The 16,865-nt window shown below is 41.0% G+C and overlaps 1 protein-coding gene across 1 annotated transcript in view; it reads right to left on the reverse strand.

The window, feature by feature from the left end:
* Window positions 1-16,865, reverse strand: part of LOC114642653 (NACHT, LRR and PYD domains-containing protein 3-like) — a 148,468-nt gene that overhangs the window by 82,436 nt on the left and 49,167 nt on the right. Inside the window, exon 8 of the mRNA XM_051924930.1 lies at window positions 11,298-11,315. Within this exon, the coding sequence (XP_051780890.1) occupies window positions 11,298-11,315 (18 nt within the window). The remainder of the gene's footprint in view (window positions 1-11,297; window positions 11,316-16,865) is intronic.

Raw genomic sequence — 16,865 nt, forward strand, 5'->3', positions numbered from 1 at the left:
TTATACATACAATACAATACTGAGCCTTTAAGAAGAAGAATAAAAGGTGTCACACACATTCGATTAGGAGGCAGTCAAAGAGCCTAAAGGTGAGTGAAATATCGCGAGATATGGATGTCACATGGTGCTTACCTAAATCTCTTCTCTTTACAGAAAACCATAGGAAAAATAATTGCCCCGCTTCCGGGTTCAAGATGGCCACCGATTACGTCACTTCCAGCCATCTCCAATAACCTCACTTCCAGCTCTGCAATATCACATTACTTCTGACTCCTCCAGATGATGTTATTTCCAGTTCCTGTTTTGATGCCAACCATTTCCTTTTCCCATAATCCTTTCTGTATTTAAACAATCATGTTTCAAAAGTAAAACCGTCATTTGTTCTGAATTTAAAAGACTTGTGATCATTTCTTTAGTTTGATATTGTCTTAGGGCAATATACGGGGATGGTCCCCAAACCTTTTTTTTGTGTCTTTTTGGACTTATTTTTGAAGATACTTTACAATTGGCGTAGTCGGCAGGATTGTTCTTTTTTTTTCAAGAAAATGACAGAAGAACAGGACCTAAATACCATGCTAACCTCCATTATGGGCGAACTCCGTACTTTAAAAGTACAGATGGGGGAGATCAGGACCAGCTAGCGGAAGCTGAAGCCCGTGCCGCCACATCAGTTCGAACAGAGGCCGCTCGGTCATTACCAACCCAATTAATGACCCTAACTGAGGGGGACGATATAGAAACATATTTTTTGATTTTTGAGCGTACCGCTAAGCGGAATGCATGGCCGAGGTCGGAATGGGTGTACCTACTGGCTCCCTACCTGAAGGGGGTGGCGCAGAGAGCCTATTATGATTTAACTGAGGAACAGGCTGCCGATTATGATGCTCTAAAACTTGAGGTGTTTAAACGCTATGCCATATCAGCGGAGCAGCAGGCGAGCGAATGGAGGGAGTGGCAATTTGACCCCGAGAGCCCTCTGAGAACCCAGGCTTTTGAGGCTTGGGGTAAAGTGTGTCGCTGATTAAGGCCAGATATCACCAACTCACATAAAATGGCCGAGCTACTGGCCTGTGAAACGTTTGTCCATGCCCTCCCTGAACAGATTGCCCAGCAGGTCCGTAAGCATAACTTTGAGGATATGGATACACTGATCAAGATTGCGGAGCGACACTGGGCGGCTTGCAAATCAGGGCGATCAGAACGGTTTTCTCATCGCACCCAACAGGCATGTGGGGCAGCTCCTGATCTCATCTGACAACCTCCCGTGACTACCGTTCGCAAAAGAGACAAACCCTACAACCCCCCGCGCTGTTTCAAGTGTGGGGAACTTGGTCATTTGTCCCCCAATTGTATCACAGAGCCCATGGATTGTTCTTTGGTGAAGGGAGAAAGGTATTGTGCCATGGTGACTAACCCGTTATCTCTCCCATATACAGGTGCAGTTCTTATAAATGGTAAAAAAGTAAGGGAGATGTTTGATTCCGGGAGTAACATCTCTATTGTTGCTGCCTGTTTTGTTTTACCGTAACAATGGACTAAAATCAAAACTAGTCTGAAATGTATTCATGGGGACATCCGGTTTTACAAAACAGCCCGATGTGTAGTCTCGGTAAATCACAATGTACAGTAATCCCTCGCTATATCGCGCTTCACCTTTCGCGGCTTCACTCCATCGCGGATTTTATATGTAAGCATATTTAAATATATATCGCGGATTTTTTGCTGGTTCGCGGATTTCTGCGGACAATGGATCTTTTAATTTCTGGTACATGCTTCCTCAGTTGGTTTGCCCAGTTGATTTCATACAAGGGACGCTATTGGCAGATGGCTGAGAAGCTATCCAACTTACTTTTCTCTGTCTCTGTCTTGCGCTGACTTTCACTGATCCTGACGTAGGGGGATTGAGCAGGGGGGCTGTTCGCAAACCTAGACGATACGGACGCTCGTCTAAAAATGCTGAAAGATTATCTTCACGTTGCTACCTTCTGTGCAAGCTGCTTCCTGAAGCGACATGCTGCACAGTGATTCGCATACTTAAAAGCTCGAAGGGCACGTATTGATTTGTGCTTGTTTGTTTTTCTCTGGCTCTCTATCTCTCTCTCTCTCTCTCTCTCTCTCTGCTCCTGACGGAGGGGGTGTGAGCTGCCGCCTTCAACAGCTTTGTGCCGCGGCGCTTCGCATACTTAAAAGCTAAACAGCCCTATTGATTTGTTTGCTTTTTTTCTCTATCTCTCTGACGCGCACTCCTTTGAAGAGGAAGATATGTTTGCATTCTTTTAATTGTGAGACGGAACTATCATCTCTGTCTTGTCATGGAGCACAGTTTAAACTTTTGAAAAAGAGACAAATGTTTGTTTGCAGTGTTTGAATAACGTTCCTGTCTCTCTACAACCTCCTGTGTTTCTGCGCAAATCTGTGACTCAAGCATGACAATATAAAAATAACCATATAAACATATGGTTTCTACTTCACGGATTTTCTTATTTCTCAGGTGGCTCTGGAACGCAACCCCCGCGATGGAGGAGGGATTACTGTAGTGGGAATGGCCATGGCTTTATTACCGGATCCCCCTTTTCCAGTCATACTGGGTAGAGATTGGAATAAAATTAACAGCGGTAATAACATAACTGTACCAGAAAAGAATTTAGGCTTAGTTATGGAGAATGATACTCCGACTGCCTCCTTGCCATGTCCCTCAGTAGCACGGACCCACACGGGTACCCAATGTGAAGAATTTGATGTCTCATCATCCTCTGCGGGAGTTAGTACAGCTAACGAGGGGAACGTGGTGACAGATACTCCGCCCATTGAGGTCGATAGAGACCCAATACAAGATTTACCTTCCCAAATTATATTAACCTCTCCCTCGTTCAAACGAGAACAATGGAATGATGATTCCCTAAAGTTTGCAAGGAATGCAATTGTATCTGCCGAGGGTGATAATACCCTAGATCCCATACCACCGATGCCGTTCTTTGTAATAAAAAATGAATTGTTATATAGAGTGGCAGAACACGGGGGCGAAGTGCGAACATTGCTGCTCGTCCCACGCACTTTTCGGTGACAAGTGTGTGAGTTAGCGCATGCTCACCTTCTAGAAGTCCATTTAGGCTCTGAAAAAACATTGGAGAGAATAAAGCTCCGATTTTATTGGCCAGGAATTAATGAGGAGGTCAGGCGATTTTGCGCTTCTTGTCCGGAGTGTCCACTTCGCCAGATTCCCAAACGGACTAAAGCTCCTCTCGTTCCTCTTCCCCTTATTGATATCCCATTTGAAAGAGTCGGAGCTGATCTCGTGGGACCTTTAGAACCCTCGATAAAGGGCTTTAAAAATATATTAGTCCTAGTAGATTATGCCACTCGATTCCCCAAAACTGTTCGGTTGCGCTCAGCTAATACTAAAAATATCGCACGGGAACTAGTAGGGATATTCACTCGTTTTGGGATCCTCAAAGAGATTCTCAAGGATCAAGGGACTCCCTTCACTTCGGAGACGTTCAGGGAGGTGGCTAAATTACTCCAGATCAAACATCTGAAAACGTCAGTCTATCACCCGCAAACTGATGGATTGGTGGAAAGTTTTAATCAGACGTTAAAGCAGATGCTACGCAAGGTGGTTAACGAGGATGGGAGAAACTGGGATCAGTTACTCCCTCTCGTTTTGTTTGCATACCGGGAAGTCCCACAGTCCTCTACGGGTTTTTCTCCTTTTGAATTATTATATGGAAGACAACCCAGAGGTCTATTGGATATGCTAAAAGACTTCTCATTCCAAATTATTAGCCCACTGGCAAGGTCCCTATGAAATTAAGGAAAGGAAAGGTCTTGTCGATTATTTGGTTAAACAACCCAATCATTGACCGACCGAACGTGTAAATCATATTAACTTGCTGAAGCCATGGAAGGATAGGGAACTAGATCCCTCCTCCGGCCAGCCTCGTTCTCTGTTTATGTCTCAACCCCACCTTAATTTCGGCCCGACTTGATGCCAGAACAACGACAAGATCTCAAAAATGCTATCTTGTCTGTCCCCAAAGTTGTGGATGAGCTTCCTGTTCGTACTGCGTTGATTGTGCATGACATCATTACTGACCCTGGAGTAATTGTCAGAGAAAAACCCTATAGGCTCCTGGAGGCAAAGAAAGCGGAAGTAGAGTTGGAAATTAGGCGAATGCTAGAATTAGGGGTTATTGAAGAAAGCTATAGCCCTTGATCTAGTCCAATTGTCTTAACTCCTAAGCCTGACGGGTCATGGAGGTTTTGCAATGACTTTCGTCGACTTAATCAGGTCTCTAAGTTTGACGCGTATCCCATGCTGCCAGTGGATGATTTACTCGATCAACTGGGGAACGCGCACTTCCTAACTACTCTTGATATGACGAAAGGGTATTGGCAAATTCTCTTAACGGCCTCCGCTAAAGAAAAAAACGCATTTAGTACACCGAGTGGACATTGGCAGTACAGGGTTCTTCCTTTTGGTTTGCACGGGGCACCAGCTACCATCCAACATCTGATAGACACACTGCTATGGCCCCACAATTCATTTAGTGCCGCCTACCTGGATGATGTAATCATTTATTCCGGCACATGGAAGGATCATGTACTGCAGGTTAAAACAGTTCTCTCCACACTAGCGTTAGCTGGGCTTCATATTAATCTGAAAAAATGTTTTTTTGGATTTTCTGAAGCCAAATATTTAGGTTACCTGGTGGGTGGGGGTACTGTTAAACCACAATGTACTAAAATAGATGCCATCATTAATTGGCCCCGTCCGATAATCTAAGAGGCAAATTAAGCTTTTTTGGGGTTGGCAGGCTACTATCGCCATTTTGTACCTCATTTCTCTGAAATTGCTGCACCCTTATCTAGTCTCACAAGGAAACGAGCACCTTTAAAAGTGGTATGGGATAGCTCGGCTGATAAAGCATTCAGTGACTTAAAATTGGCCCTTACGTCAGCACCTGTTTTGAGATCTCCTACCTTTTCTCATCCTTTCATCCTCCAGACTGACGCATCGGCCACAGGATTGGGTGCTGTGCTGAGCCAATGCGTCGATGGTGCTGAACACCCCGTTATGTACCTTAGCCAGAAACTGCTGGACCGGGAGACCAAGTATGCTGCAGTGGAGAGGGAAGCCTTGGTGATTAAGTGGGCTATAACATCTTTACGGTACTATCTATTGGGACGAGAGTTTACTCTCGTGATGGATCATGCCGCTTTACAGTGGATGTCCCTTCATACGGAGTTGAATCCACGTGTCACTAGGTGGTTTTTGGATTTGCAACCTTACCGTTTTTGTGTCATTTATCGTAGGGGTTCCTTGCAGGCCAATGCGGATGCTCTCTCCCAGGTTCATGACCTCTCAGTGCAGGTCGCCCGACCCAATGGGTCTGGGCTAAGGTGGGGGGTCATGTCACACACGTGCGATTAGGAGGCAGTCAAAGAGCCTAAAGGTGAGTGAAATATCGTGAGATATGGGTGTCACATGGTGCTTACCTAAATCTCTTCTGTTTACAGAAAACCAGAGGAAAAATAATTGCCCCGCTTCCGGGTTCAAGATGGTCGCCGATTACGTCACTTCCGGCCATCTCCAATAACCTCACTTCTGGCTCTACAATATCACATCACTTCCGACTCCTCCAGATGATGTTATTTCTGGTTCCTGTTTTGATGCCTATCATTTCCTTTTCCCATAATCCTTTCTGTATTTAAACAATCATGTTTCAAAAGTAAAACCGTCATTTGTTCTGAATTTAAAAGACTTGTGATCATTTCTTTAGTCTGATATTGTCTTAGGGCAATATACGGGGACGGTCCCCAAACCTTTTTTTTTGTGTCTTTTTGGACTTATTTTTGAAGATACTTTACAAAGGACAATAACAATACAATACTTGATAAATATCCAAAATCATTAATAAAATTATAAATATGTGATAAATTACAAATAACTAAATAAATAACTTAAATAACAGTTAAGTGAGTTACCAATTGAACATCATGTGCTTCTAGACACTTTACTTATTTAACACTGGACTGTGGACAAAATCTCCTCTTCTGTCTCTCTGTACTGGTCTTTAGGCAACAGTTATGTTTACCTGACTGCAGCACAGAAAAGAGGCCGTTGTTGGGATTTTTCAATGTACCTTAAAAGTTTTGAAGAATCAGCATTCTAAGCTAACAACTGGTTTTATATTTATTACAGAGCTTATATTGTGGTGATTGGTTATGAGGAGAAAGAACATGGAAGGACAGGAATTGGGGATTGGTATATTTGATAGACACAGTACTGCTGCAATAAATTATTTCATCCAGGGTTGTATAAATCCAAGCAAGCATCTTGTGGGAAGCAAGGACAGTCCCTGACCAGGGCTTCAGCTCATCTCTACCGCTGCACCACCATGAACCCTATTTTTTTAATATATGCTTTAATGCATTTCATCATGAAGATGATATCAAATATACAGCTTAGTATTCTAAAATGTTCAGACAGCTGAAAGTCTTGAATGTAATGTATTCTGTGTGGCAATCACTGTCTGCAATGGGATTTGAGAAACTCTAGTAAATTAAAGATTGATTTTAAGATGAAGTTTATGACATTCTCCTTTAATGACAAAATTAGCTACAAGATTAAAGTGGAAATTTCAAGATTAAAGTCAAAATTTCTACCTTTTTCATCACTGTGTCCCTCCTTTTTTATATCTGACCACTTCTTTTTTATTTTGGACACTGTAGCTTTCTGAATTTTAACATTTGAGTGTCATTCCATCAGTTTCCTTTTGTTGCTCATACCAGTGCCTAAGCCACCAAAAAGTACATTTTTCCTTGTCTCCACTTCACTGAGGAGGACCTCCACCTGCATTTTTTCCATGTGTTTTTCCCATGGACTTTCAACAAAACACCAAACTGAAGAGTTTATTTATATTGATTTTCATATTCAAATATGCAAAATTCTGGGAGGAGCTGGGGTGTGGTTGTAGGTAGCACTCTTCTCACTTGACGCAGAAAAGGCCTTTGACAGGATGGACTGGAAATTTTTGTGGAGAATCATGAGTGATATGGTGTTTGATACTGTATGTACAAGATTAAATAATTATATGCTTGTCCAATGGCTTCTGTTTTAACAAACTCAGCTAGGTTGGGCTATGTATTATCACCACTGCTTTTTATTATCTCGATGGAATATTTAGCCATTGCCCTGTGTACACTAGATGCTTTCACACCTATTCTGGCTCATAACACAATCCACAAGGTATCTATATATGCTGATAACATTCTGCTATTCCTAGGAAACTCCCCTCCTGACATTCTTCACATATTAACATTATTTCGTATATATGAATCCTTATCAAGCAATACAATCAAATGGAGCAACTCTGCGCTGCTCTCTGTACATCAAACCTGCAAATCTCTTTCTTTTCCTTCCTTCTTTCTAGTTGTTAACTCTTTCAAATACTTAGGAATCACCATTACTCCTCCCATTACTGATCTTGTACAGGCAAACTTTCACACTGTGTATATTGAAGTAAAACAATCAATGCAGTCCTGGAATAACTTCTTTCTATCCTCCTCATTTGGTAATCATTAAAATGAATATTGTCCTCCGTTCAATCTTTGTCAGCTCAATTCTCCCTTTTCCCCAACCTTATTCTTTCTGGATCCAGGTCAGATCAGTGATCATCTCATTTCTATGGAGTGGTAAAAACCCGCTATTAAACACTCCTCTTTGATTAAATCGAGGATAGCTGGAGGTATCTCTCTTCTGAATTTTGAAATGTTCCATTGGGCATATGTTCTTCGCACATTATTCCTATGGCTGAACACCCTACTTTCCCGCCATCTTGTCTACCTATAGAAACAAATCCTGTTTTCCCCTACGCTTTGCAATATCTATCATTTATCCGACTTAAAACAAAAAAGGGAGCAGATGGATATAATCCTCTCATAAATTATGCTTTTTATGTTTGTTACAAAATAGAAAAGCACCTTGGCTCCACATAGTGCTAGCACTCCCTCACACCATTGTTTCACAACAGCTCTCTCAACATTGGTGGGCGACCCATCTTTTACCCACTTTGGGCTTCACACGATATTAGCACACTTGGAAATTTGTTTGATTTAACTGGGGTTGCCTCTTTTCTGTTCCTGCTTCCTCCTTTTATTCTATTTACAGGTTAAATCCATTCTCAGGATGTGTAGAGTACGTTTTTCTGCCCCCATTCTTAACCATCCATTATTTGATTACTTTTTCTCGCCCTTGTGTTCCACTAAATGCATTTCTGCTCTGTATGCCCATCTTCGTGATTCCACAACTATGCCTGACCCAGTCACTCAAAAATGGATCAGACATCTTTCCTTATTAAAGCCATTCTGTTTGCCATCAGTGTGCTTTTAATGCACAGGGCACCTTTCTCCACACATTCTGGGAATACCCCACAGTTGCTGTTCTTTGCCCTCTCCTCCATCTTATCTGTTTCTATCCCTTGCTCTGCTACTATTCTACTTCTGTTAAATTTTTCTACTCTCTCTCTCCTTCCCTTCATTACCAGCACATAATTTCATTGGCCACAATAGCAGCCAAAAGTCTAAGAAGAATTCTGAATTTGTCACTTTCTTGGTCTGGAAGTCCTCTTTTTACAACCTTCTTTATTAGAACTGTCAGCTGTGCGGATTAACAGGGTACCTGTGCATCCTATTAGTAAATGGGAAAACACTACATCCCTGATAAAGTCATTGCTGATTATAAAAACCCTTGATTTCAATCTGACACTTTTCTGTTAGATTTCTTTCCTCAACTGGGCTTGAAGGCCTCTGAGACCTGTCTGTGACCTGCATAGTCTTAATTTAATATCCACTTTTTTAAATAGCTCGGGGGTGGGATGTGTTATATATCCTTATCTTCTGTATACGTCTAAATACAAACAGTCTCACAGGGTAATTTAATGCGACTGAAAAAACCACAAATGCTTATATATCTTTCTCACACACTGGTCTCTGTATCACTCATTTATATTACACATGTGCACACAACCATGCCCTTTACCATATAAGAAATAACAGGATACCCCTTGACATTTTACAAATCAAGATGAATACATAACACTACACAAGAGGGTGGGTTTTGGATGGCCACCGGTGGAGGGGTTTTTATTTAAAAATTTGAATATGAAAATATCTTTTGATTGTTTGACATCAATAAAAAATTGATTACAAAAAAAAAATACTTTTGATGGTGGGTGTGCAGAAGTTCTTTAGTATCTTGGAGGGCAGTGTGAAAACCCTTAGGTGTTTTAGGTGGTAAATATAAAGTTGTACTTTCTTTACCAAGGTGTCAGTATGTTTGGATCAGGTTGGGTACCCCATGATGTGGACATGTAGTCAGATGAAACTGGCCACCTTCTTCACCTGGGTGCTATTAATATTGAGGGGGTGGTAGTGGCTCTGTTGTTTTTTCATAAAGTCCACAAACGGTATAAATCAGTGTTTGTTACAGATACTCCATTTATATCCAGGTGCTCCACAGGTATTCATTACAATCATGGATTTTCACCAGAAGACAGTGACAAACTAAAGAGCTGAAGTATACTATTTGTAAGACAGACGAAGAACCACTGTCTCTGAATTCTGTGAAATTGATATTGAGTGAGATTAACCAGTTTTCACTATACAAAAAACTGCATAATTTTTACCAGTAGTCACAACTGACTGCTTCATTAGTACTGCACTTTATTACAAACAAGTTAAAATGAAGACCAACTTGATTGTCGAAGACAGCAGCCACACTATGTTTTCTAAGTTTAATTTATAGCAATTAGGTTGCTGATTTAGATTTCCATCGAACACCAGCAACAGACTTAAAACTATTTTATTTTCTTGAGCTTTAAGTATGTCATTGTAGGACTGTAGTAAGTTATCTGCATTTTTAACGTTCATACTAGAACACTAGAAAACTTTTGATGAGAACAGGCCATTCAGCTCAACAAAGCTCACCAGTCCTATCCACCTGATTCCATTGGTTCCATCATTAAGGCTTTGGCTAAGTTTTAGAGCTGGATGCCCTACCCAACTTAAACCCTTTCCATTTATCCAGGCTTCAGACTGGCACCAAGTTGGGCTGGTTTGCCTCCAGTGGATAGATTAATTCAACATACGATGGCAAGAATAGTAATAAGGATTAAAAACCATTAATGTGTAACTCCAGTTTTTACATTGTAACATTAGTACTCAATCTTGTGTTATAGATGTTATTAAAGTCTATACAGTAGTCTAGAATATATGATATGATGTTAAGAGACAAGCTTCTTTAAAATTATAATAATAACTAAAACCATCATAGGAGGAAGAACATTTAGATTTAGTGCTCTGCAATTTTACAGTGAAGTACCTTTCAGTACAGGGAGGTCCCATTGATCCTAGCATATACTGTATGTCAAGACTGAAGATTAATTATTTTAGCATACTATGCTGTCATTAGAACTGATTTGTAGGCCATTCATACTGCATTTTAGCAACTGAGACAATGCTAGACACTGGCTGTTTTATTTTAATTGTGTTTCTCTTTTTAGTCTTCTGCAGTAGGTCCTGATATCACTGTCAACATGATTTGTTTAATTCATTCCAGCACTTGAAAAGGAACAATGATATTTGCCTGTGCTGCGGTGCATTGTTAGAATGTCCAAAGTGGGGTTGGATGACCAGCTGTCCACCAGATGACAGCTGCGTGGTAAGGAATTTGTTTCTCTCTACTCTGTTCCCATTTTCTCTGAGCTTAGCTATTAATCAATACTATAACTGATAAATTTTCCATTTTTCTGTGTCTGTCAGACTTACCCATACTGGTTGCTTTATGACTCTTACTGGTTCCAACTTTCCTGCAATTTTGAAGTTTGCATCTTGCTTGTGTTTCACATAAAATGCAGATGCATATTACTTTTTCAAAATGACCACAATACTTAAATAACAGAACAGCAGAAATCGTCTTACTTTATGTACACTAGTTAATCATTTCTGTTGCTGCATAAGACTACTTGAATAATGCAAAATTTCATCAAATTTTGCACAGATCACTCTGTATTTCCAGAAATCATGTTAGAAAAGTATGGCACATATCACACTTACCAGAATGAAGATTAAAATTATTATTATGTTTCTATTTGTGTATGATTTCACTTGCAATAAGTTAATTAGGTTTTGTCTAGGTGTATGGCCCCTGGCCACAACTACCAACTAGTCTTTACTGTAGATGAATTAACATGCTAGGTAAATGAAAAATAAACCAGAACACTGGAAAATGCACATACCAGGATGTTTTGCCAACTCTACAGGAAAAAAAAAGAAAAATACAAGAATTAATATGATCATTTTGACCAAATCCACATTATCCAATGATTTTCTCTTTTTATTTTTATTTTCTTCATTCTCATCTTTTATTGAATTTGTCAAAAGCATGTAACATTCCATACAATCAAGTCAAAACAAAACTAAATTCAAGTTAACAAAACTAAATTCAAATCAACCCCCACCCATGAGGAAGAGAGGAAAGCCAAAGTAAAACTACTGATAATAGTAAAGAGAGAAAGGAGTCTTTTCCCCCAATATAAATGATTATTCTACAATGTTATTGATTAGGTCCTACCAGGTTGTAAAAAAATTTTGAACTGATCTTCCAAGAGAGAATTTGATTTTTTTACAATATCAAATAATATATAACATCAGTTACCCACTGTGTATGTTCATCTGTTTGTGTCCAGGTTTTTGTAGTTTGTATGTTTGCTGCCCAGTAATAAAACTGAAAGTTGGATAGAACCATGCCACCTTCTGCCTTACGGTTTTGTAGGGTCGCCGTTTGGATACGTGGATGTTTTGAATTCCAAATAATTGAGGTTATGGTTGAGTCTAATTTCTTAAAAAATGATTTATTGATGTATATTAGAATGCTTTAATAGACAAAAAGAAGCTTAGGAAGCATATTCATCCTCACAGTGTTAATTCTTCCAGCTAAAGTACGATGGAAGGTACACCATCTATGCAAGTCTTGCTTAAGTTTTTCCATGCAAAATTTTGTTGATAAAGAGCTGTATGTTTACTTGTGATGTAATGTTTAATATATTCAGTTGTTTAATCTGTGAAACACTAATAGGCTCAATACTGTATGTCTTGATTCAGAGATAACAGAACTGACTTTGCATCTTTTACACCCATCCATCCATCCATCCATCCATCCATTGTCTCCCGCTTATCCGAGGTCGGGTCGCGGGGGCAGCAGCTTGAGCAGAGATGCCCAGACTTCCCTCTCCCCGGCCACTTCTTCTAGCTCTTCCAGGAGAATCCCAAGGCGTTCCCAGGCCAGTCGAGAGACATAGTCCCTCCAGCGTGTCCTGGGTCTTCCCCGGGGCCTCCTCCCAGTTAGACGTGCCCGGAACACCTCACCAGGGAGGCGTCCAGGAGGCATCCTGATCAGATGCCCGAGCCACCTCATCTGACTCCTCTCGATGCGGAGGAGCAGCGGCTCTACTCTGAGCCCCTCCCGGATGACTGAGCTTCTCACCCTATCTTTAAGGGAAAGCCCAGACACCCTGCGGAGGAAACTCATTTCAGCCGCTTGTATTCGCAATCTCGTTCTTTCGGTCACTACCCATAGTTCATGACCATAGGTGAGGGTAGGAACATAGATCGACTGGTAAATTGAGAGCTTCGCCTTGCGGCTCAGCTCCTTTTTCACCATGACAGACCGATGCAGCGCCCGCATTACTGCGGATGCCGCACCGATCCGCCTGTCGATCTCACGCTCCATTCTTCCCTCACTCGTGAACAAGACCCCGAAATACTTGAACTCCTCCACTTGGGGCAGGATCTCGCTACCAACCCTGAGAGGGCACTCCACCCTTTTCCGGCTAAGGACCATGGTCTCGGATTTGGAGGTGCTGATTCTCATCCAAGCTGCTTCACACTCGGCTGAGAACCAATCCAGAGAGAGCTGAAGATCACGGCCTGATGAAGCAAACAGGACAACATCATCTGCAAAAAGCAGTGACCCAATCCTGAGCCCACCAAACCGAACCCCCTCAATGCCCTGGCTGCGCCTAGAAATTCTGTCCATAAAAGTTATGAACAGAATCGGTGACAAAGGGCAGCCCTGGCGGAGTCCAACTCTCACTGGAAACGGGTTCGACTTACTGCCGGCGATGCGGACCAAGCTCTGGCACCGACCGTACAGGGACCGAACAGCCCTTATCAGGGGGGCCGGTACCCCATACTCTCGGAGTACCCCCCACAGGATTCCCCGAGGGACACGGTCGAATGCCTTTTCCAAGTCCACAAAACACATGTAGACTGGTTGGGCAAACTCCCATGCACCCTCCAGGACCCTGCTAAGGGTATAGAGCTGGTCCACTGTTCCGCGACCAGGACGAAAACCACACTGTTCCTCCTGAATCCGAGGCTCGACTATCCAACGGACCCTCCTCTCCAGGACCCCTGAATAGACTTTTCCAGGGAGGCTGAGGAGTGTGATCCCTCTGTAGTTGGAACACACCCTCCGATCCCCCTTCTTAAAGAGGGGGACCACCACCCCGGTCTGCCAATCCAGAGGCACTGTCCCTGATGTCCATGCGATGTTGCAGAGACGTGTCAACCAAGACAGTCCTACAACATCCAGAGCCTTGAGGAACTCCGGGTGTATCTCATCCACCCCCGGGGCCCTGCCACCAAGGAGTTTTTTGACCTCCTCGGTGACCTCAGTCCCAGAGATGGGGGAGCCCACCTCTGAGTCCCCAGGCTCTGCTTCCTCATTGGAAGGCATGTTAATGGGATTGAGGAGGTCTTCGAAGTACTCCCCCCACCGACCCACAATGTCCCGAGTCGAGGTCAGCAGCGCACCATCCCCACCATATACAGTGTTGACACTGCACTGCTTCCCCTTCCTGAGACGCCGGATGGTGGACCAGAATCTCCTCGAAGCCGTCTGAAATTCGTTCTCCATGGCCTCCCCAAACTCCTCCCACGCCCGAGTTTTTGCCTCAGCAACCACCAAAGCCGCATTCTGCTTGGCCTGCCGGTACCTATCAGCTGCCTCCGGGGTCCCACAGGACAAAAGGGTCCTGTAGGACTCCTTCTTCAGCTTGACAGCATCCTTCACCGCCGGTGTCCACCAACGGGTTCGGGGATTGCCAATCTTTTACACCCAAGGACGGAAAACTTCCCAGAGGAGGCATTTTTGGTACTTAGCACAGGTATGTAAAGTTGCTCCCCATGGTAGGTTTAGTCTAAGAAATTTTGGTTTGGGGTCAACATTCCTCCTTTAAAATGTATTTAGAAACCAGATCTGTACTTTTTTCCACTTTAAGCAATCTGTGTTACCCTTTAGTATAATTATAGATCCCTAGCAGTTGCCCAAGTTCTCTGTTTTGTAGACAAGTTATGGCACAGCATATTTTTATTTTATTCATAAACTTATGAATTTATTAATGCAATTCAAATTCTGATGTGTTCCTGAACGGTTTCAGAGAACATGGTATCTTGCACTCCTATTGAATGTAAATAGGCAAGCACTGACACTATGCTACTTAGCATTTTAGTTTATAGATAACAACATATTGGGAACTTAATGTCTGGAAAGTATGTCTTATGAGAAGGACTTGGTAATTTTAGAAGACTTGTAAGAGATCTCAAACTTCAAGTATTCAGAGTTTAGTAAGTATGTTGGGTAATATATTGCCCAAGTTAATATAGTTCTGTGTCAACTGAAAAGTCAGAGGTATCCTGCTTCAGAGTCTACTTATGAGGAATTTTCAGCAATGCTGTGTGCACTTTTGGTCTTCACCTTATATTAAGGATATGACTACTTTAGAACTTTAGAACAAAGCATTGAATTTAAAAAAGCAAATGATTTCATTAAATTCCTCTGGGTCAAAATCCTTTTACTGATATGCAGCTTGATACTAAAGCCAGAAAATAACCTGTAAATAAATCATAATTCATGAATTGTCATTGTAGCTTCCTTGGAACTTAAATATTTCATTTTTGGAATTTTTTTAACTAGTTGCTTCTTTATTTTATCATAATTACGTGTGTTCTGTTTTTTTTTTTTTGGATATTTTATACCATTTTGTGACTGTGCCAGTCACATGACATAGAGGTCACATGGCATATTGAATCATCATTCCCTTCCTAATACAAGAGGGTGGTGGACATCTGTTGCTTTCCTATAGTTGTATCAAAGATTAACAAAAGATATTTATTTTCTTGAAGCAATTAGGAAAAGAAACCCAAGCTATCAAATTAACTTTTTACCAGAAAATATATTATGTTTTGGTAGTGTTATGTCAGTAGCAAAAACATGAAATGGCCAAAAAAATGTTTTGCTTAAATACCCACCACCCATTGATTTCTGGAAAATCCAACCCCAGGTTGACTACAAGGACTGTTTCTTAAAGAGAAGGGCTTAGGTGTTAAAATCATTTAACAAGGAGATCTGCACTTCATTCAGAAATACAACAGAAGATCTCTTTCTTGAAAATTAGAAGTAAAAATTGAAACAAAAAATAAACTTTTCAGAGAACTTAAATCTGTTATTCTACACAGGGATAAACCATTCACCGAAATTGTACATTACAACCAGAGCCAGCACAAAGATTGCATAAAAACAAAAATAGCAGAAATCAATACTAGAATACAGAAAATTAGACTTTCAAAGGGCATGTAACAAAACATCCTTAATACTAGCCTGCGGTATATTTGTAATGCAGTTACAAAATGTTAGCCAGTCAGTTTTTTAGTTTATGCAGAACATGAACTGTTAGATTTGCTTACACATATAAAAATACAGTCTATTGCAGTGTGTGGATAATAGTTTTCTGACCATAGGTCACATATAATGTATGACCATCTTGAATGTATATATGTAAATAGTATTGAGTCATAACTTAAAGAAACCTAATGTAAGCCTGAAACAGAAACATTATATACCAGAATTTTTCTCTTTTTGACTTTTTTTTAGTGAACTATTTTTGCTTTGACTGCACAAAAACGTTTGAAACATAGACACTTGGCAGTAAATTATATGCATGCACTTCACACTCATTGCCTGAATATTTCTATGAAACCTAAGCTGTGGAATTTTGGCAACCCTAGACAAGCTCAGGATTCACAAAAATAATAAGAGGTGCATAGAACAAGTAACCCTGTGGTGTAGATTAAAGCAACATCCTAGGAATCTGTAAATCTTCACTGGGTGAAAATGTGATTATTATGTAACTTTTCAATGAATTGGAAAATAGTAACATCAGGATAAATGTTTTTGTTTTACCAAACCTTTACTAAATTCTTAAGATAGCAAGATGAATTTAAAGAAATGTTGACCGCAATAATTGTTAATTTGATCTTTATATATGAGTACTTATTACCTGAAATTGCATTTGTTTAAGTACAAAATGATTGTACTACAAATTACTGTATGTACAGTGTGTGACAGACACCTTTTCTAAATTTAGAGCTCACAAAAGAGTTTCTGTACAATTCTGGGGCCTCACGCATAACAGTGTGCGTAGAATTCACACTAAAACATGGCGTATGGACAAAAGTCGATATGTGCATAAGCACAGAAATAATCAGAGCACAAAACCATGCGTAAGCCAACTTCCACGTTCTTCCACATTCTTGCCTAAATTCCAGTCTGTGTGAAATGTAATGCTTGTGCATACACCTGCCTTCCCACCCTGTCTCCTCTGAGAATTACGCCTCTTTGAATATGTAAATCAATATAAATATTCGTTTAAATACAGCGTTCTATGAAAAGACAATGGCAAAAGCATGGGGAAAAAAACAGGAATATCAGCAAAAGCCAAGTGGAGGTAAAAAAACATAATATT

The sequence above is a fragment of the Erpetoichthys calabaricus genome, chromosome 1 (assembly GCF_900747795.2).
Source record: "Erpetoichthys calabaricus chromosome 1, fErpCal1.3, whole genome shotgun sequence".
Taxonomy (NCBI): Eukaryota; Metazoa; Chordata; class Cladistia; order Polypteriformes; family Polypteridae; genus Erpetoichthys; species Erpetoichthys calabaricus.